This window comes from Lissotriton vulgaris, chromosome 1_2 (assembly GCF_964263255.1).
Source record: "Lissotriton vulgaris chromosome 1_2, aLisVul1.2, whole genome shotgun sequence".
Classification (NCBI taxonomy): Eukaryota; Metazoa; Chordata; class Amphibia; order Caudata; family Salamandridae; genus Lissotriton; species Lissotriton vulgaris.
Window position 1 is genome coordinate 68,690,338 of NC_141686.1, and position 21,169 is coordinate 68,711,506.

The following is a 21,169-nucleotide window of genomic DNA, read 5'->3' on the forward strand; positions in this document are numbered from 1 at the left end:
ATCTGGAAGATAACCACTGATGGGAGGGAGAAAGGGTATGTAACCAAAAAAAAGAGTTTGAATATCTGAATACTGACACACCAGGCACTCCAGTCATGTATACCTTGCCTAAGAGTCATAAAAGCGCCACAATCCACCTGGACGCCCGATCCCTGGTTGTGGGTCAGTTTTCGAACTGACTGGACACTATATTGATTTTTTTATCAAAGATTTTGTACCCACACAAGAAACCTATGTTAGGGACAGCATGTTCGTGATCAACACCATTGAAAACATGCATTTTGACACTACTGTCATCTTAATATATCATGCTGGAAACAATATATTGATGATATTTTTTTGATTTGGTCAGGCACAGAAGTTGAGTTCCATGATTTTGTTACTTACCTAAATAGAGATCTAACTTTTACGTCCACTATACACAAAACAGAGATAACCTTTCTGACCTAGTTATAAAACATGAAAATGGTCTTTTATACTCTGGCCTCTACAGAAAGCCAACAGAGAGGAATACCCTTTTAGCCTGTAAAAGCAATCACCCTTGAGCTTTGAGAGATGGCTTGCCTTTTGGCCAATTCCTGCGTCTTCGCAGAAATTGTTCCTGGAAGGAGGACTATATGAAAGAAGCTGAAATGCTAAAAGACAAACTGATCGATAGAGGTTATCCCAGAAGAGTAGTCAGGAACTCATTGAAACAAGCCTGGTACTGTCCTAGGGAGGATTTGCTTGTTGCTAAAACAAAGACACCTCTCGAGAAGCTGGTTTGTGTAATGACTTTTGGTCCACGCCCCACCAGATCTGCAAATTGATAAGGAAAGTTGGAACATAATTGAGAGTATATGTCCTACCACTGTAGTCCCGATGTTTGCCTACAAACGTGGGAAAAACATAAAAGATCATTTAGTACACTCATCTATGCAAAAAAACGTTGGCTAAAAACCCAGAACACTACACTCCAACTGGGGTCTTCCCCCAGTCAAAGGGCACTACGCTGTAACAATTGTTTGGCTTGTGAATTTTCTTTTGATACAAAGATGTTTGAACATAAGAATATCAAGCCAGAACTGAATTTCTTTTCAAGTTGCAAATCTCAAACTGTGGTATGTCGCATCTTGTGCCCTTGTACCTTACCATATATTGGACAAACGTCACAACCAATCAAGACATGCATCAGTCAACATCTAAGCTGGATAAGGTGTAGAGTCCTAAATGCCTCTATGGTTGCACACTAAAAAGAAAAGTATCACGCAGTGGAAGAGCTGAAATGGCAAATAATTTAAATGGCTACCATTCCCGAAAGAGGTGGCGATAATGGACAGATTTTGGAAATGATGGAATGCAAATGGGTAGAACGAGTTGTCTCAATCACCCATTGTCTCAACACCTCAGAAGAATGGCGTGGTTTTGTATCCACAATAATGATGTACTTTTTTACTCAATGTTGTTCCTATAGCCGTATTTCATGTCTGGCACATACTGATAATTTACCTATACGTCCGGTACACACAATCTGCCATGTTACCAGCACTTATAGTAATAAGAGTCTAGATTGGAGTACATCTCTTCCCTCTTCCCTGCATTTCGTATTATAACACAGTACTATCTTCCCTAAATAATATAAACATGGTTTGTTACTTTTCCCATAATTGGAGTTGTTACAACAGACACACACTCCATATCCTAATACTCCCCCTTCCATGTATATCACCACCATTATGGTGTGATAATATGTCCTTGTGCATCCTACTAATTCATGTAGCCTTCTGGAAGCTGTATATAACTTTATTCAGCACAAGCCACGAAAAGATAGATCGGCATTCCCGATCGCAGTAGAGTCTAGCGAACAGACCACCTCGATCGCTGGCACTGTCTTCCTTTCAGATGCGACCGGCAACCTTTCATTGCTGCACGCTGCATTCAGACTTCCATTCCTGACGGAGACAGACTGATGCTGTTCTCAGCATATCGGCCGTGTATCCAGATGCCAAGCGGACATTCATTGTCCCGAACTCGCTGATGCATCGCATTGAGTAATCGTTTTCACATGCGGTAAGCTTTCCCAAAATTGATTAATATGCCTTGTGAGAGCCGCTAAGTATCGTGGTTACCACACTGATAATTGTGTTGACATAGCTTCTCTATACCCTTCAGAAAATGACTTTTCAGTTGACCCATCCCCCATTACAGACACACGCGATCTATACTGTCAGAACCCCTCGTACTTAGTGGGGTAAGTTTTTCCCAAAAACTATAAATATCTCTGATATGCCATGTAGTCTATTCAGGTAACGACTACCTCTGTAAATGTATGTTTCCTCTCAATAGCACCCGGTCGTGCCCTATGTAAGTACTACTTTCCCTCATTCCACTGAGTCTCTTTCCCTTGGGTGTATGCTCTACCAATCTGACAGAATATCTATTTTAACCCAGGTATTGGAGTCTAACCTTTTTTCCAAATTCTTTTGATCTCCCCGTCCTGTTTTTATCTAGGTCATTGATCTCCCTCTCCATTTGATTTTAGATGTCCCTCAATTTTTAGGTCCCGATGAGACGTCCTATTTCTTAAGAAGTCGAGATGTTGACGACACACCTGCAAAGCGAACCATTGCATTCAGCCTGCTTCATTGTTACAGGAGACTGTGAATGATGATTGTAAATTGATTAGATGGTCGCTTTTTGCTCTGTTGTATTTTTGAAACCTTCATGTGTGTCACAACCTGTCACTTTTGTATATAGGTTCCACTCTTCACTTGGGACACAGTACACGTTTTTTGGACTTTTCAATATAAATTACAAAACATTTTACCTACTGGGCTTTCTAAGTGCTTATTCTAAATTCATACATCTTCTTCTGGATTATTGCCACTGTGCTGAATTAGTATCATTATTATAAGTATTAGGATTTTTTTCTTATTATTTGGACAAGCATCATTGTTTTTAATATATATTACTTGATTATAGGGCCTCTTGAGTGCATTCTGTAGATGGTGATTTAACCACGTTGTGTGTCATCTTCCCTGCTTTGAATACGTAAAAATGGCAGAAAAACCAAATCCCATGCTTGTTAGCTTTTCAGGTGAGGCATAAAACAATGTCCCAATTAGTCTGCTTGGCAAGTTGATTTTATGAGGTGGTCTGTACTAATCCTGATGTAAACAGATATAGTTTGCATAACAGGCAGTTAGAACACTAAATCTGTGTCACTTAGCACTGGAACAAATCATAGTAAGATGTCTGTTGACTGTTGGTGGTAGCTATGTTGTGATTTCATGTAAATTCATGAACAGTGCATTGGGATCTGTGGTGGTTGTGTTTTAACATATCCTTTGTGTTTCCCCGAAATTGCACTGGTCTAATCCTTCAGCCTTGTCCTGTAATCATACTGACAGTACCATCCGGGTACCTCACAAAGCCTGCCCTTTTTCCATCCTGATCTCTGTCCCCATGTCCATGTACCATTCCTTTGAGCAGCACTTGCCTTTCATACCTGCTTTATGCCCAGTAGCCATCTTCTTTGGTTTCAACAGGTTAAACATGTTTCAAATGTTTTTTACTTGTTAAAGTGAGTGCAAAATGTCTTTTGTGGTTTCTGCTTATGTGGTACTGGTGCTGGCCAAATAGCTGCTAAATTCACCATTGCCAGGAGAATCTTCTATATCTTCCACTGATATTTTTTCTCTGAGACAAATTCTCCATCCAGTATTCCACAAGAAATAAGGCAGCTTAGGTGGCATATTTTGAATAAAAGATATGTAAGGGTGCTACAGTTGCTACCTTAGTTGCATTCTGCAGACACCATACTCTAAATGTTTCTTTCTGGAACAATGCTTAGTTTGGAAAGTTTTTTCTTTGTAACCTACTGGCCTTGGCTGCTGACTTTTCCTCCTCCATTTTCCATTTTTAGTGGGTCGGAATATATCTGCAAGTTCGAAATGTTAAAGAATCAACTTATACCAAATTGACTTCTTTACGAAGAAGGTTTCTAATATGGATTCTTGTATGTCAACATATGATGCTTGCAGTGGAGGACTGTACCAACCATTATGCGCTTTCTTTTTATCAGCTATGTCAGCAGTTTTCAATCCTGCTTCATGGGGACACACAAGATGAGAATCGGGCTATGGAACAGGAGTAATGCATTAACTAGAGAGAAACGGTATCATACTCTTAGGAATATCTAATGTTCAACAGATACACATGGAAACTTTGGCAGCTAGTCAGCTGTAGTTTTCTCCAGCCTTGATAGATCTATTTTTTGCTATTTTCTGAACACTCTGACCAAACACTACATAGAACTCTAATACATTTCTGAGAATCAATACAGAGGTAGAAGCACATTAGTTCATCTATCTTCTTCCAGTGTAAGATGGAGAAGTAACTGAACTGGTGTCTTTCCTTAGGCGTAATCAAGTTAACATGACAGAAGAAAACTTTGTCACCAGAAAACGCTAGGAACAATCCTCTGTCTAGTTGTTGAATGATCTTTAAAGTCCATTAGTCTTTGAAGACTCTTTGTTGCAGGTTCCATTCTGTGAAACCCTGCTGCTGCCTATCCTACTCTGCAAAAGCTATGTGAAAAATGTAACTATTTAATTTAACCCCTTCCACGCTGATGACGAGCTGGGCTCGTCATGGCGTAGCCTCCTCGCACGCTGATGACGAGCCCAGCTCGTCACGTAACATGCGATTTACAAAATCTCAGCATGAGAGCGGAATTCCGCTAGCGCGCATGAGGTTATATTAAATTGAAAGATAATCCAATGTCATCCTCAGCCATAGTCTATGCAAACTAGAAGTGATAAAGAATATCCTATTGATTTTGCTTGTTTGTATTTGCTTGTTTCCATTAGGTCATGTGATTCCACCAGACAATATATTACCAATTGTGATTTGCAGTGGCCCATCCAATCAGCAGCTAGAGTTCACTTATCAAAAGAGAGACCTTCCTGAGATGGTGAGTATATTAAAAGTATGTGATAGAAGCCTGGTTTAGTTCTCTGCCAGTGTCCAGTCATAGAATATCATCACACACAGGCATCAGCATGGGTGATTGTGACAAATTGTGTTAATGACATGACTGTTGGACTTGGCCCTTCTGCAAGGTCATCCCCAAACATTTTGCCTTCACCCTCCTGTTGTTTTTAACCCGTTTTGTTGTCTTTTAGGACTCCACACACCAGTGCTAAGGTTTCTGTGCTCTTCTTTACACCTGGTAAGGCTGGCTCACACCAAATTAGCACATTTAGTAAAGTGGTACTGCATACACCCAGGGCATGTAAATTAAATGCACAGGGCCTGCAGCGCTCATTGTGCCACCTACTTAAATAGCCCTTTAGAACATGTCTCAGGCCTGCCAATGCAGCCTCTGTGTTTCAAACTGCCATTTCGACCTGGCACAATAAACCTTTTCACAGGCCAAAACCTTATTTGTTATATATATATATATATAATATATATCACCACTTGGATAAGCCCTAAACCGCTTAGGAGAGGGTCCAGAGTATTTAAAAAGTTAAGCATATACTTTTGACTGTAAAATTAGTTTTTCACTACTGCGGGGCTTGCCTCTTCCATTATATAACCTTGGGTTACCTTATCACATTGAATAAGTGATAACTTTCTGAAGGGAGCAGGTAGGAATGCTAAGTTTGTTCTCTAAAGAATTGTAATTTAAAACCCTCTTCGGTGCTAAAGTTGGATTATGACTCACAATTCAGAAAATGACAATTTTAGAAAGTTGAAGAGAAGATACCTGGAATGTATTCAGGTTAACCCAGTGCACTACAAATGTGTCACAAAATAGTGTACAGAATCAATCACAAAAGCATCAACGAAATGTATGTGATAATACAGTAATCCCACAGTAATCAAAAACAATATACATAGGATCCAAAGGATTCTGAAAATATTCTTCAAACCCAGAAGTGGTTTCAAGATCTGCGATTTTATTCAGAGTCCTGGCAGATCAAATCCAAAGTAAATAAGTGATGCAGCTTAAATTCAGCATGCAGAAACAAGCTTCAAAGTTCCCAATGCATTTCGGGCTATTAACAGTAGCCTTCATCAGGGGAATCTGTAACAAGTGGATAGATCATTGTAATAAAAATGTATACAATAACAGTCAAATGTTTAACTAAAAAAAGTGACTAAAGAGCACTGTTAGCCCGACTCAATGTCGACAAGTGCCCAAAAGTGACAATAAAGATCGAAATAGAACCGACATCCAAGATTCAAACACTGACACCGACAGTGCCAAGTGTATAGGAAATAAGTGAAAAAGTTCAAAAGGTCTGGAAAATCCACATACAGAAACAACCATGGTTTAAGTACCTCGAGGCAGAACTGCGGACACAATCTGCCAAAATACATAACCAGCAACCAAAGGATACTGAACTGTCAAAGCAACCACAAACAGGAATAAAATGAAAATCGTATTTTCAAAAGGCTGACGCTTGGTAGTACGAAAGACAAGTATAAAAACAGTGTCCCTCCAGCACGCGATACAACTGTAGTGATGCGGAAGGAATCCAAATGTAAACACACGAGCACCTGTGAACCAAAGAGCCAACATTGAAAGCTCTACTCAATGCTAAAAAAGGAGAATACATGAAAAATACGGAAACATATGCCTACCGTTTGCTGAAAATGGAGCGCCTGATGTAAACTTCCTCTATAGAAACACCGGCAGCGATTGAAACGCCGCGTTCGTTACCGGAAATAAAAACTCGAGCGTGCAAGAAGAGTACGCATAAAAAGAGGACTGGGGCAGCCAATCCGCATTACAAAAAGAAGCACGTATGACGCGCATGATACACTAACTAAGCAATAAATGAAATCAATCAAAAGAAATAAAACAGAATAGACTCTTATTCAAAATGGACAAAAAAGGAAAACATTACAAATAAAACAGCCAGAGAAACAGGGTGTACCTGACCCCTATCAACAGACGTATTGTAATAAAAGAATCGTGCACTGGAATGTAAACAATATGATGTGTGTATGGATAGTGCACAGGTTTAAAGTGAAATGCAGTGAAGAAAGTGATAATCATGAAAGAAAAGTGGTGAAAGATATCAACATGAATTGGAAATGCTCTATAGCCCAGACATGAGGGAAAATACCTGGTCTAATACAAAAATATGCTGTCTAGAGAGTACAGAAGCACAAAATTAAACAAAAAGTTCCACGTTACAGAAAGCATGACAATTCAAATTTATCATTGAGCCCCTTGGGAGACAATGTTTGCATATACCATATCCAATATGATTCACGTTGAGAAAGTAGCTTCGACATATCCCTGTCCAATTGCTCCTCCACTTTTTCAAGCACCCCAAACCTAAGCTGTGCAATGGAATGGTTTTCAAGCTGCCAATGTTGCGCTAAGGGTGAACTCATGGTCCTAGTTCTAATTCTGCTTTTGTTTTCCATAATCGTAGTGCGAAGGATTCTCTCTGTCTTCAATACATACAAGTCACATGGACATCTGATGACATAAATCACATGATGACTATTACAATTGGCGTTGAAATTCAAAGAAATCTTTTTGCCTTTGCGGGGATGTCGTGCACTATTACCAACAATGACATTGTTGCAATGTGAACAATTCATACACTTAGTCATTCCTTTGAATGAAACCTTAGTAACATCAGAGAGTTTATTCAAATTTCTGAGGTTTTGTGATCTTTTGTATGCGAATAAAGGAGGATTAGAAAACATGTCATTAAAGTCCGGTTTGGACTGAAGTAAATTCCATCTTAGTAGGATACTTTTCTCCAAGAGCATAGAATTAGTAGAGAAAGTCGAAACAAACACTTCCCTGGCCTAAGAAAGGAAACAATGTACTCTTTTTCAGTAGTTCCTCACGATTTAAGGCTGATGCTCTCTTCTCAGCCTGGTCAATGACTTGTTGGGGATAGCTTCTTTCTAGAAATTTCTGCTTGGCTTCTCTAATGGTCTGCAGGCCTAACCCTGAATCCAAGGTTATCTGTTTAATTCTCAAGAATTGAGAAAAAGGCAGGTGGCGTTTCAATTTTAGAAAGTTGGCATTTTGTTGTCCAAACTATTTGGTGCCTACAGCCTGTATCCTGTATCACATGACTAGGAGTAGCTGACAGTTGGCCTTTGGGTATTGCGGTTAGTCAGTGAGACAAAGGGGTAATAGGTGTTGGCAGAATCAGCCATCTCTGTCCTGATAGGGAGGACACAGCTGTCACCTATAACACTAGCGCGCACATAGACTGCCTTACAAAGGGTTTCACACTGATCTGTTGTGCCCGCAAACAAGCTAGGGCGAGGGCAGGGAGGAAGGAAATTCTAAATACTTCTGTGGGTGGAACCCTCTAGAAACGTCTCCTACTTCACAGCTAGCTCCAGTATAAATATTGGACCCTCAGATCCACCTTTTAAGTACTCATCTGGACCTGGGGATGAATCGGAGGTAGGATTGCTGTGCTGCTGTGCTCCAAGGACAAATGCTACTCTGCTGCCTGTGTGAGAAGGCCTGGACCTGCACCTTGAATGCAGGCCCACCAGAGTGACTGCCAATGGATAGTAGGCTGGCCTCCTGATCAGATCCCCAGGGACAGAAAAGGCTGCAGCCTCCTTGTACCGAGCACTTGGACTCTGTTTACTGTGGGTCTTGCCCCCAAGTGGTGCCACCCAGTCCTGGACTCTTCGAAGTGGACCTGAAGGTGCTCTGCCAGGCCAGCTGTGGTTCAGGCAGACTGAGGTGTTGCCTCGCACCGGAGCTACTGCTCCGAGACCCATCCCCAATGCTGGGCCTCGCAGCTCCTCGGAACCACTGTGCGACACATCCTCAACGCAGGGCCTTAATCACAGCGCCGTAGCTCCTTAGAACCGCTGATGTGCGACACATCCTTTGCGTAGGACCTCACTTCCTAGCCCTGAATCACCACTGGGTGACACATCCTCAGCGTGGGACCTCGCAACGTTCTGCAATCAGGATTTAAGGTACTTTGTTCAGCAAGCCTAACTTGGTCCCTTTATCGGCCCATGCTCCATTGCGGTTGGCTTGAACTTGGCACTTTGTGCTTCTCAGCACTATTTCTACCTAAATCTTTAAAATAGCATCTCTCCGATTCTCCTAATTAGTTTTTTGTCATTTTTTTGTCAAATAATTTATTAAAATGTATTCTGTTTTTCTAAATTGGTATGGGAGTTTTCTTGTGTTGTGTTTTCTCTTTATTACTGTTTGAAGTGCTGCTTAAATACTTTACACATTGCCTCTAAGATGAGCCTGACTGTGTTAGTGCCAAGCTACCAGAGGGCTTAGTAGGGGTTTACCCCCCTCAAGCAGTAAACCAATTTCCTACAAACACATTAAACACTGTACATTTAAGACCCATTTATCCTTTAGCTTAACTCTCCGGGTTACAGTAATTCATAATTCATAGCCAAGTGTGCTTTCTCTGCACCAGTAATAATCATATTATGTTTTGTATTAAAACTAAAAAGGTTTTTCATGCCTGTTCTATGTAGGACAGCCTGCTAGAAAGTGCCTGCACTATTGAATTAAAATGACATTCAATGGTATTTTTTTTTTTATTCAAAATGTTATTGCAAACTTATGAATGTTACCTTTTGGTGGCAGCATGTTTTCTTTTTTTCTACACTTTATCTTTTTAGTATTCGAGTTCAGTAAAAAAAATACAAATTAACCATTGTAACTACTTTCCAAAGTCCAATCTGTTGGTTTTGCCAACGGTTGTTGAACATGAGGCTCCAGAGAAAACATAGCTTTACAATGTGGCAGTTTGCTCTCTTTTTAAATCTGTCTTCACAGCCCATAGGTCAGTGACTTTGTGATCACCAGAAAGAGAGCTTTTACAAGTTTTATTATAACCTCTGCTAGGACTACCATAAGGAGATGTCGGTGATAGACCCTCATCTGGTATGTTTCTGGTATTAATGTTTCTCACACTGCTCGAATTTGTGTGATGACCACACCAAGAGGAGCCCAAAGCTTTCGGACACCTCAAGGCCAAGCACTACATCACTGAACACTGTACAGAAAGCGTGTAAGGCCTGGCTCGCTCAATGTTGCATATGCCTTCTCACTTCCGAAACTGTTCTTGGGAGGGGTTCAGTGAGGAAATGAGGTGTATGATATGATGTGGTTGTGAGACCTCACTGTGTAATACACTTCCAACCCCTTTAGGACCAGTCAGGCTTCATTTATCAAACCCTTGCTCAACCCTGGATAGGTGTGGCTTCAAGAGCATTTAAAGAGCACTAAATCATTTTAAGAAGAAACACAAGTCTCATGGAAATGTATAAAAATAGGTTATATCTTCATTAATTAATAGACCCCAAAATGAAAAGGATCCACTGGATGGTTCCGGGGAGATAGAATGTACAATGACCAATAAATCAAGACTTTTCACGTAACCATGAACAAGCATTGGCAAATTCAACACATTTGACACTTAAAAACGTTTTCATCAAAATGTTACAGTAAGGAAGGAGACGATTACTTTGGGCCTCTAACACTGGCAGGGAGTCAGTCAGGTGGACTAGAATGGTCCACAGAAACAGGTACCTCTACGAGGAAAGCAGTCTCCAGTACAGTTCCAGCTTCAGTGTCCTTGTGCCATTGACTTCTATGGAGTGGTCCTGATGCAAGGGGTACAGGATGCTGAAGATGTTGTGCGATCAATGGGGGTCTTCCTGGGTCCACTCCTCTGTCCGTACACTTGGTGAGGTGATCCTGGCCACAGGGGTCGTTGTCCCTTGAATTCCTCTTCGGCTTGGCAGAAGTCCAGTTTCCATTTGGCTCTCAGTTGCCCGGTACACCGGTTTCAGTAGTTTCCTTCTTTTGAAGGTAACTTGCTTTCTGGGCAAGCCCGCTGCACTCAAAGGGCTCCCCCAGGTCCAGCAGACTCTGGGACAACTTTTGAGTGTCTGGTCCTGGCCCATTCACCTGCACGGCAGCAAGGAGCTGCAATCAGCATATCTGGGCTACCAACTCCCGCCTACAGGCTTCTTTAGCTATTGTGGCCCTGTGCTGCGAACGTGAGGTCAGCCACATGACTCTTGGCTGGACGCAGGAGTCGTATTCTCCATGGCAGGACACAGCAGAGACAGTTGTTTCCCTTTGGTAGCCTCTGGGTGCAGCAGGCTTTGTCCCCGTTATTGCAGCTTCTCTTTGCTGGCTATTGGTGCAGCAGGGCAATCCTTATTCGCTCCTCTACTCCAGTCCAAAGAGATCAGAATTCTGGGTGCCAGGTTTGCCCTTTTAATGCCCATGTGATGCTCTCCGGGGAGGTCGCGGTCACTAGCCAACTGCTACCAGGTTCCCTTTCTCCTGATGACTACTTATTGTGAATTGTGGCATCCAGCTATCCCAGAAGGCTCCATTCTGCCCACTTCCACATGGCAGAGCCGCTCTCTTAGCATGCAGTGCTTCCTAGCCCAATCCAGAGGTGTGGCTTCCAAGGAGGCTACAGACCCCTGAAAAAACGAATTGACTACTGGTTTCCCCACTCTGTCCCTAGTGCAGCCTGCCTGCTTAAACAATAGAGCAGCCCCTCTTCCAAGTGTTTCCCATTTGCCCTTCAAAGGCAACGCTCGCCTTTTGGGCTAACACTCGTTTGGCTTCCTGCCAGGGAGAGGTAACACCTCTCTTCCACGCAGGCTTCTATTGTATCCTTTCTTGGGAGTCGTTGTCCCTCCCCCCAGGAGGGCAGAGGGCTGCCTGTGAGGACAGTCCTTGCCTACAACCGTAAATGGGCACTGGGTACCTTGGGCAACAAAAATGGCAAGTTCCAAAGTTGCGCTTTGCCAACCAGTGACATAAAATTTGATTCACCATTAAATCCGATTTAATGCACGGATTCTTTTGATACCTTACAGTACGAACTTTTGCAGTCCCAGTCAGAAGTTAGCAGAGCGGAGGTGTCAGCCTAGAACTCTGCACTCACCAATGGGGCCTATAACCTTTTCCACGGTAACAACTGCAATTTTGGGTTTTACTGCTTTAACATGTAAAAGTAAATTTTCCACCTTATAATACACAGCACCCTGCCTCAGGGCTCGATAAGCCTATTTTAGGGGTGACCTGTATATATTAAAAAGGAAGGACTGGGCTTTGCCGTTACCTTAAATGGCAAAGTCGAGTTAGGAGTTTGAAACTGTACTACCAGTCTGTACTATCAGTCTGCACTGGCAGCCTGGGACACGTGTTACCTTCTCATACTCGTGGTGGCATAGCTAATACTGTAGTCCATGAGAGACCCTCTAGCTTCCAGGCCCTATATGTACCTTGTACCATAAACAAGGGACTTACAAGTAAGTTGAACTGTGCCTATTCGGTGTAAGCTAATCAAACACATACCGCTTTAAGGCTCACGGCGCATGCACTGAGTCCTGATTAGAAGGGTTCAGAGCCATTACTGCAGTGCATAATGGTCAAAATGGGGCAAAAAAGTCTCACCAGTGTCATCTTTGTATTTGTGTTCCCGGTCAAATATTTCAACTGTTTTTGTATTGACTGTTATGTTGGTCCTTTCTCACTTTTCTTCACCCTGCCCTGCGCGTGCCCTTTCCAGCGCGTGATAGGTCAGCCTCAGCTGGAATGTTGACAGCTGAGGGCTGTTGTGACAGTTGAGATGAACGGGCGAACTGCATGCTGAGCAGACGTGCCCTTGGTGTGCTGTTGTGACGAAATAAAGTAATTGACGACCAGTTGTGTGAGCGGAGTCGTCATTACAAAATTGGCGACGAGGTGACAGCACGCCAGCGAACCTACGATAAGCCGGTTTAAAATAAAATGAAATAAGAGAAATATTTGCGAGAAGAAAAACTGATGGAAAAAAAAAACGGTACCGGAATGAGAAACGACTAATTGAAAAGAAAAAAGGTACTGTTTAAAGACTTATCGAAACAATATGAAGTAACTTAAAAATAAAATTTGAGTGAAGAAACCGAGTTAACAGAAATGAAATCTTGGACCACTTAAACGTGCGCATTTTGAAGTTGAATACTTGGTAATAAGGAATTGAATTTAAAGTATACTTGACAGCGGTGGCATTTGCGCTGTATCGCTGGAGGAGGTCGTATCAAGCATTTCACTGTGCTGAAGGCTCTGGTCGAGACGACTGGTGGCAAGGGTCAGGCGTGGAGGAAACACTCTTTGAGGCATCTGCAGTGTGAGAGGGGAGAGTGCGCTGGGAGAAATACCTTACTTCTGACAGCATCGTGTCAAGAGTAATCTGAGGAGAAACGTTAGACACTTCAGCGCACGTGACGTCATCGCGCTAAGGCGCCATCTTGGGAGAGAAAAAGACGAAACCTGCACGCATAATCTAACGTGGATAATGAGCTAAGCAACGGGAAAAAAAAGAAGCTGCTTTTGGCATTGTATCCTTTAATGTGAAATATAAAAAAAAGGAAAATAATCTTCAAATAATAAGGTAAAGGAAAAAAAAAAAGAGCATGGCAAACAGCAATCTGTACAACCTTCAGCCACCAGAACCATTTTTGAAGGGGGAAGGTACGCCCACAATAAAATGGGAGGAATGGAAAGAACATTTTTGCAACTACATTAGTACTTTTGACAAGGAAGATGAGGCATTAAAACCTGAAGAGAAGAAAAAAAATGTGTTACACAGTTTAGGGGCAGGAGGATTAAAAGTATACAATAACATTGCTAAGAAGGTCCATGAAGGGGCTGACAGGAACGTTTTTGAGGATGTTATAGAGGATTTAGATGCATATTATAAGCCAGTGGTTTGTGTTGCTGTACACAGGTACAAATTTTACAGGAGAAAGCAGAGTAAAGAAGAAAGCATAGATGAGTATGTGGCAGCATTGAAAAATATCGCAATCACATGTAAGTTTGGGGGTTTACACGATGATCTGATTAGGGACCAAATAGTGATGTGTACTGCAAATCAGAATATACAAGATGCCTTGTGGGCCAAAGGCGAAAAACCCTTACAACAAGTTATAGAAATAGTTAAAAAAGCGGAACTCACAGGAAGATGTGCAAAGGAAGTGATCAGTGAGAACAAACAGAACAGAAGAGAAACAGAAGAGACCAGTGTAGTGGCTAGAGTAAGTGCTACAAGGAAAAAATCTAGCAACTTTAAAAGCAAGGAAATTGACAGTACAAGAAAATACAGTAAGGAAAGAACTCAAGGTGAGCTAAAATGTTATCGCTGTAACAGTAACAGGCATTTAGCAAATGACTGGAACTGTCCAGCGAGGAGCACTAAGTGTAGCAAATGCGGACTGGTAGGACACTTCCAGAAAGCATGTAAAAGAAGTGGTAAGATGAAAGTTAAGTATGTGCAGGAAGAAGAGGAGGACGAAGAAGACTCATCAGACGAGTCAGAGTATAACTTTTGTGTATTAAACGTAAATGACATAACTGGAAAAAGAGAAGACAGGGTAGGTCAAAAGAAGAAACCTGTTTGTGAAATAGCAATAGGAGGAGTGGAACTAAAAATAATCGCTGACTCAGGGTCACCCTACACCATAGTCAACCAGAAGGTGTGGAATGAGAAGTTTAAAAAGGTTCTGGGAAAAAAGTTGGAGGAACCAGACATTACACTAAAAACTTTTACTGGGGAAAAAATTGGACTTCTGGGGTACAGAGAGTTATCTTTCTTATTCAAGGAGAGAGAAATGCACAGTAAACTGTATGTGGCAGAAAGGGGTCCATCAGTACTAGGATGGAGAGACCAGGGCAAGCTAGGCATAACCCTAGACCCCAACCGCTCTGATTCGGTTCTTGTTGTACAACATGAAATAACAAGTGACAAGAACATAATAGAAAAATATCCTGGTGTATTTAGTGGACAAATTGGTAAGCTAAAGGGATTCCAACATAGAATAAAACTAAAGGAGAACGCAATTCCTTGCTTACACAAGGTACGACACATACCAATAACACTTAAGGATGAAGTTCAAAACGAAATCAACAAATTACTAGATGCTGACATTATTGAACCAACTGAATCAGCAGAGTGGGTCGCACCCTTAGTTGTCGCAAAAAGACCGAATGGCAGACTGAGATTGTGCATGGATCTTCGCGATCTTAATAAAAACATCTTAATTGATCAATACCCATTACCAAGGATAGGAGAGATGTTGTCACTCACTAAGGGTATGTGTGTGTTTTCTACCATTGATCTGGCAGCCGCATACCACCAGGTACAATTGCATCCTGAAAGTAGACATCTCACCACCTTTATATCACCCTTTGGATGTTTCAGATTTAAAAGAGTTCCTTTTGGCATAGCATCAGCTGCAGCTTTGTTCCAAAGGCTTATGCAAGAAATATTTAAAGGCGTCAAGAACATTCTCGTCTTCCAAGATGACATTTTGGTAATGGGAAAAAATCAGGAAGATCATGATAACAGACTCAACCAAGTACTCAAAAAATTAGAAAAGTGCGGCATGACCGCGGAGTACAAGAAGTGCAAATTCAACAGAAGTAGCGTAAACTATTTGGGACATGAAATTACGCATGAAGGAATTAAGCCAAAGAAGGAACTAATCAAGGCAATAAGTGATGCACCAATGCCAACTAACAAAGATGAGATAAGAGCATTCTTGGGACTCGTTGAGTACTATTCCAAGTTCGTAAAGGATTTCTCAACCAAAACCTACCAAATTAGGTCACTACTAAAGAACAAGAACAAATTTGAATGGACAACAGAATGCGAGGAATGTTTCAAGCAGCTAAAAAAAGAAATATGCGCAGCACCACCACTGCAAGGATTTGACAGAGATTTGGAGTGCATCATCACCACGGACGCAAGTGGAAGAGGAATTGATGCAGTACTTACCCAAATGGAGATGACAGGAAAGGAAGTGACCATCGCATTCGCCTCACGTTCATTGACGGAAACGGAAGAGAGGTACTCAGTCATAGAGCGTGAGGCGCTAGCCTGTGTGTGGGGTATGGAGCACTTTCGTCAGTACATTTGGGGCAAGAAAATCATACTACGATGTGACCATAAACCTCTAACCAAAGTGTTAACGGTAAAAGGGTTGTACACAGCGTCACCCAGACTAGCTCGCCTTTCTATACGGCTTTTAGATTATAACTATGAGGTACAGTACTTGCCAGGTACAAAAAATGTGGTGGCAGACTTTTTGAGCAGGCTACCGTTAAAAAACAAAGAAAGAGTTGAGCAGGAAGAAGAGTTGTGCGTGGCAAGCTTATGTGAGGAATTTCCTACCATCGGTAAAGAGGAGTGGATTCTGAGTAGCAAAGAAGACAAAACCCTAAGGAAAGTACATGAACACATTATCAAGGGATGGCCAAAGAAGAAATGTTTGGAGGAGGAATTGAGAGCATTTTGGGAACTGAGAAACGAACTTACAACAGAAGACGAACTCATTTTCAGACAGGGGAAAATGATTCCACCAGAAAGCCTAAGGAAAAGAGTAATGGACATATGTCATGAAGGGCATTTAGGAGTAAACAAAACAAAACAGAGGATTAAAAGTTGGTATTGGTGGCCTGGGTGTGACACGGAGATAGAGAGAATGGTAAGACACTGTGTGACTTGCGAAAATGCTGACAAAACCCAGTCTACACTCAGACCAATGCTTAAACCTATAACGTGCCCCAACATGCCTTGGGAAAAGATTGGTGTGGACATAACTGGTCCCATAAAGTGGCAAGGTGAACCGATGTATATAATTGTTATGGTGGATCATCTATCCAAATGGCCTGAAATTAAAGTATGCAAAAAAGTGGACACGAGTGACATAATAACATTCATGGATGACGTGTTCACCAGGGAAGGTATACCAAAAACCATCATTAGTGACAATGGCAGCCAATTTACCTCGGAGGCTTTCAAAAAGTTCATAGACAGGAATGGCATCAAACACAAAACAACATCAATATATCACCCTGCTGGAAATGGTGCCGTGGAAAGGTTCAATCGAGTAATAAAAGGAACCATCCAACTTGCCAACAAAAGTGGAAAATGTTGGAGAAAAGAAGTGAAAGAGATGATATGGGGGTACAGGATTACTCCAGGTGAAAAAACTTTAGCAAGTCCATTCGAAGTTATGAGAGGTAGAACACCCATGTCAAAAGACAATATTGGATGGCTTAAACAAGCGAGATCATCTAAATGGTCAGTGGAAACCATCAGGGAAAGAATAAAGAATGCACAAACTGTTCTCAAGGAGAAGCATGACAAGAGCAAGCACTGCAAGGAAGTGTGCATAAACGTTGGAGACAAGGTGAGGATAAAAAGAAGTGGACACATAGTAAAAGGGGAAGACAGATATTCCTCACCACTAGAGGTGGTAGAAGTATTTTGTAACTCAGCATTACTCAGTGATGGGAAAGTATGGCACGCTTCAAGGATGGCAATGTGTCACAATACAGAAGATAAGGAACATAAGGGAAAGAAAAGTAGAGCCAAACTAAACGGACACCATCTGGATAGTTCAGATGAAGAGGAGAATGCAGAGGACAACAACCTTGGTGCACCTGAAGGTCGTACAAGCACCACGACTCGGATAACCCAGAAAGGAATAGAATCGGTCGGAATGGATAGGACATACAACTCCGATGACTCTGTGGAACCACAGGACAGTGCAACTACAGGAAGCTCCGACTCGGAATATGAAACCAGCGATGAAGGAGAATTAGGGTGTCAGGCCAACTCAATGGGAACAAGTGACATTATAAATGCTGAACACATATCCACAAAATATAAGGGTAGTAGGCATACAGAAGACGTTGGCGAAGCTAGTGAGAACACCAGCAGTTTTGGCCGAGTTCTATTCAAACCTAACAAATATAAAGATTTCGTGTGTGACTGACAATTACGAAATGTTACTGTTGCAGGGGAGGAAATTTCTGCGTTTAACCTTCTTTTGCTTTCTAGGGAAAGAGATGTGTTATGTTGGTCCTTTCTCACTTTTCTTCACCCTGCCCTGCGCGTGCCCTTTCCAGCGCGTGATAGGTCAGCCTCAGCTGGAATGTTGACAGCTGAGGGCTGTTGTGACAGTTGAGATGAACGGGCGAACTGCATGCTGAGCAGACGTGCCCTTGGTGTGCTGTTGTGACTAAATAAAGTAATTGACGACCAGTTGTGTGAGCGGAGTCGTCATTACATTGACCCTGTTGAAATGTGACATATAATTTAGTAGTTAGTTGGCATAATGTGGGTTTGAATTATCAGGAAAGTGGTAATAACATTTAAATTAGTTCCTTAAAGGCCCCCAAAATATGTTTTGCTCTTGAACCTCAAAATCTTTTAGATGACACTGACCCTAGCTGCATGTCGTGTTAAATGTAAACCATTTTCAAACAAGCATCCTTCATTGCATTTCAGTTACTCTTTATCTTTTATTTTAAAAAAAAAAAAAAAAAAAAAAAACCTTACCTTTTCCTCCAGGTCCTTTTCCTCCAGCTCCTTTGACAATATTTCGCGCTGCTACATGGCGCCGCGCTTCTGTTTGTTCCTCCGTCAATTCAAAGGTTTTTCCATTCATATTTCATTCTAAATCTAACCGACGTACTTTTCTCTCGCATTTATTAATATCTTCTTTAAACTTACATGAAACTTTTTCCGCCTTTCATTTAATTTAAGTAACTGTGTGGGTTTGCTACCATCTAGTGTTTACGTGCTGAAGTGCAGTTTGTGAGCGTTCGATGAAGTAAATTAAAACTAAACAGTATTTGTTTTAAGGGAACAGCCAGTTCTTGAGGGCCATTCTGAATAGCGGAAGTGAGGTGTTGGTCCGGAGGTGCGTGGAGTGGCTTTTCCAGGTGTTTGCTGCGATCTGTGAGTAGGAGCTTCCTCCACTTCTGCTTACTAATCTGTCTACAGGCAAGCCGTGGGAAAGGCCATAACTTTCGCGTGCTGATGCTGGCGAAAAAAGATGTAGCGAAACAATCTGCAAACTCGCCACATTTTTAGACTAACGGCACAAGCACCATGCCCTCTAACACTTCCGGACTCCTAGCACAGATGTCTTCGAGGGGGAAGATTCTGGTAGATCTAGGAGCCAACTACTGGTCCCTGTGACATGGATGTCGATTCTCCAAAATGCCTGGGGTAGCGCAAATTACATCATACACCCTTTGACCTTAATAACATCACAGGAAGTGACATCTGAGCATGATTGTGGAGAAATGTGGCTCAATGGCTAGAGCGGCAGACCGTGATGCAGAGGTCTGGCCCGGGACCAGGGTTCAATTCCCGCCTCGGCGGGTCTAGGCCTCAATTTCCTCGGACCTGACAATTCTCGCCTCGGTACCTATTCTAATCATGGGTCCCACTCTGCAACTCTGGGCGATAGCTTGCTTAATCTCCACAACGGCCCCAACAGCGCTGGGATGCCTGGCTTCACCTTGGGGGTGCCCAGGAGTGGACATTTCACAGGGAAATGCCAGGAAGGGTTCCACAGAGGTATGCGTTACAGCGCCAGGAAACCCCAGTTGGGGTATTAGTGCGCTTTACAAGTACAAATTACATTACATTTACATTACATATGTCAAGAGATCATTTACCTGAATTATAGTAAGTGAGTGACATCGTCTAGAGGGGTGGGAATCTCTCCTCCGAGAAAATAGTGAAAGAAATGCGCTCTAATAGTGCATTTTAAAGCATCGTTTTCATATAAGTTTGCTAAAGCCATAGGCTGAGAAAAGACACTCAAATATTCAAGTTTTTTCATGATGTACCAAAGATGATAAAACTTGAAAGTACACATGAGTTGATCCCATTTTGTTTTTACAATGGTCTGCGTGTGCCGCCGTATGTCAAAAAATACCACCATTGCTCGGGCCAGCATTTTGTTATGGGTGCTGCTTTTGCGCAAACATTAAACGCTATGTTCCAGATCTTTAGTGCTGCCAATGTACCGTGGATGACCCTTAGGTCAAAAATTAGGACTAATATATTGGGGTCAGTATTTTTTCACAGATACCTCATGAAATACACCACATTGGTCCTCCAGTATTCTAAGCGTTTACTCCCATGTGCCAGCCCTAGTATTTGGACACTAGTTTCACCTGTACCAAGAATTCCCTCCAGTATGCCTGCACCAGCATTTTTCCATGAGTGCCCATGACAAGATTTCCCTTTGTGCCACTACCATCATTGTACTGTAGGTATACCATGGGCAACTATTACGTTCAGAATGCAAGTGCCAGCATTTTGAAAGGGTGTTTCTATAAGCCAAGAAGCATGCCCGGTCCAACAGACTTAAAAAAGTACATTCTCACCCATGCTCACTTGCATTCACTTATTCACACTCCTTCTCCCCTCTCCCACTCACTCTTGGCACTCCCACTTACTTTTGCTCACTCATTGTACTCACTTGCACTAATTTACTGACTCACATACACTTTCACTCACACACACACAATCTCTCATAGAAACGTACATGCTCATGCACACACGCTCCCTCAAGCAAACTCATTTTCACCTGCATGCACACCTACAACATACATTTAAAAGCTATACAACAAGGAGATTTTTTCATTTACCAGGGAGGTTGGGCGCACACCTGTATATCCGCAAAGTAGAGAGCACGGTGAAGTGGTTGGTACAGGCAAAAGGGCGAGCGGTAATCTCACACAACCGCTCAAGGTTGGACCAAGAAGATCCACACAAATAACAATAGAACAACAATGCCCTTGCACTATACAAATTTAGAACATTAAAGTAATGATATTGTTGAAAGAGATGATCAGTTAGCATACATCCACACGTTCGGAGTGACTTTAAGAGAATCAATTATCCAAGTTCAGGTACAAGAGTTCAAAAAAGAAATGTTCTGTTCCTGGTGTTAAGTAAATGTTTTATTGTTCCTTTGATAATGCCAACACGTGTTTCATCGCAGGGAACTCACTGCGAATCTTCAGGGCTTCTTGAAGAAAGTATGACAAGAGTGTTGGAAATGCCAGTTTCCGGACAATGCTTAGGTTTAAGTGTTCCGGGTGGTTCGAGATCTGTGACACGCTGCCTGCGTGGTTAAAAGATCTTGATCAGTAGTGGTGTATGTCGTTACAGGGAGGAGTTGACGAGTGGTTAACCCCTTCGACACTCATGACGAGCTGGGCTCGTCATGGTGTAGCCCGCGCGCACACTGATGACGAGCCCAGCTCGTCACGCAAAGTGCGATTTTGAAAAACCCAGCGCGCTAGCGGAATTCCGCTAGC

The 21,169-nt window shown here is 42.2% G+C and overlaps 1 protein-coding gene across 1 annotated transcript in view; it reads left to right on the top strand.

Moving 5' to 3' along the window:
* DDX11 (DEAD/H-box helicase 11) overlaps positions 1-21,169 on the top strand; it is a 430,817-nt gene that overhangs the window by 309,700 nt on the left and 99,948 nt on the right. The window contains exon 20 of the mRNA XM_086952822.1: positions 4,851-4,954. Coding sequence (XP_086808948.1) covers positions 4,851-4,954 — 104 coding nt within the window. The remainder of the gene's footprint in view (positions 1-4,850; positions 4,955-21,169) is intronic.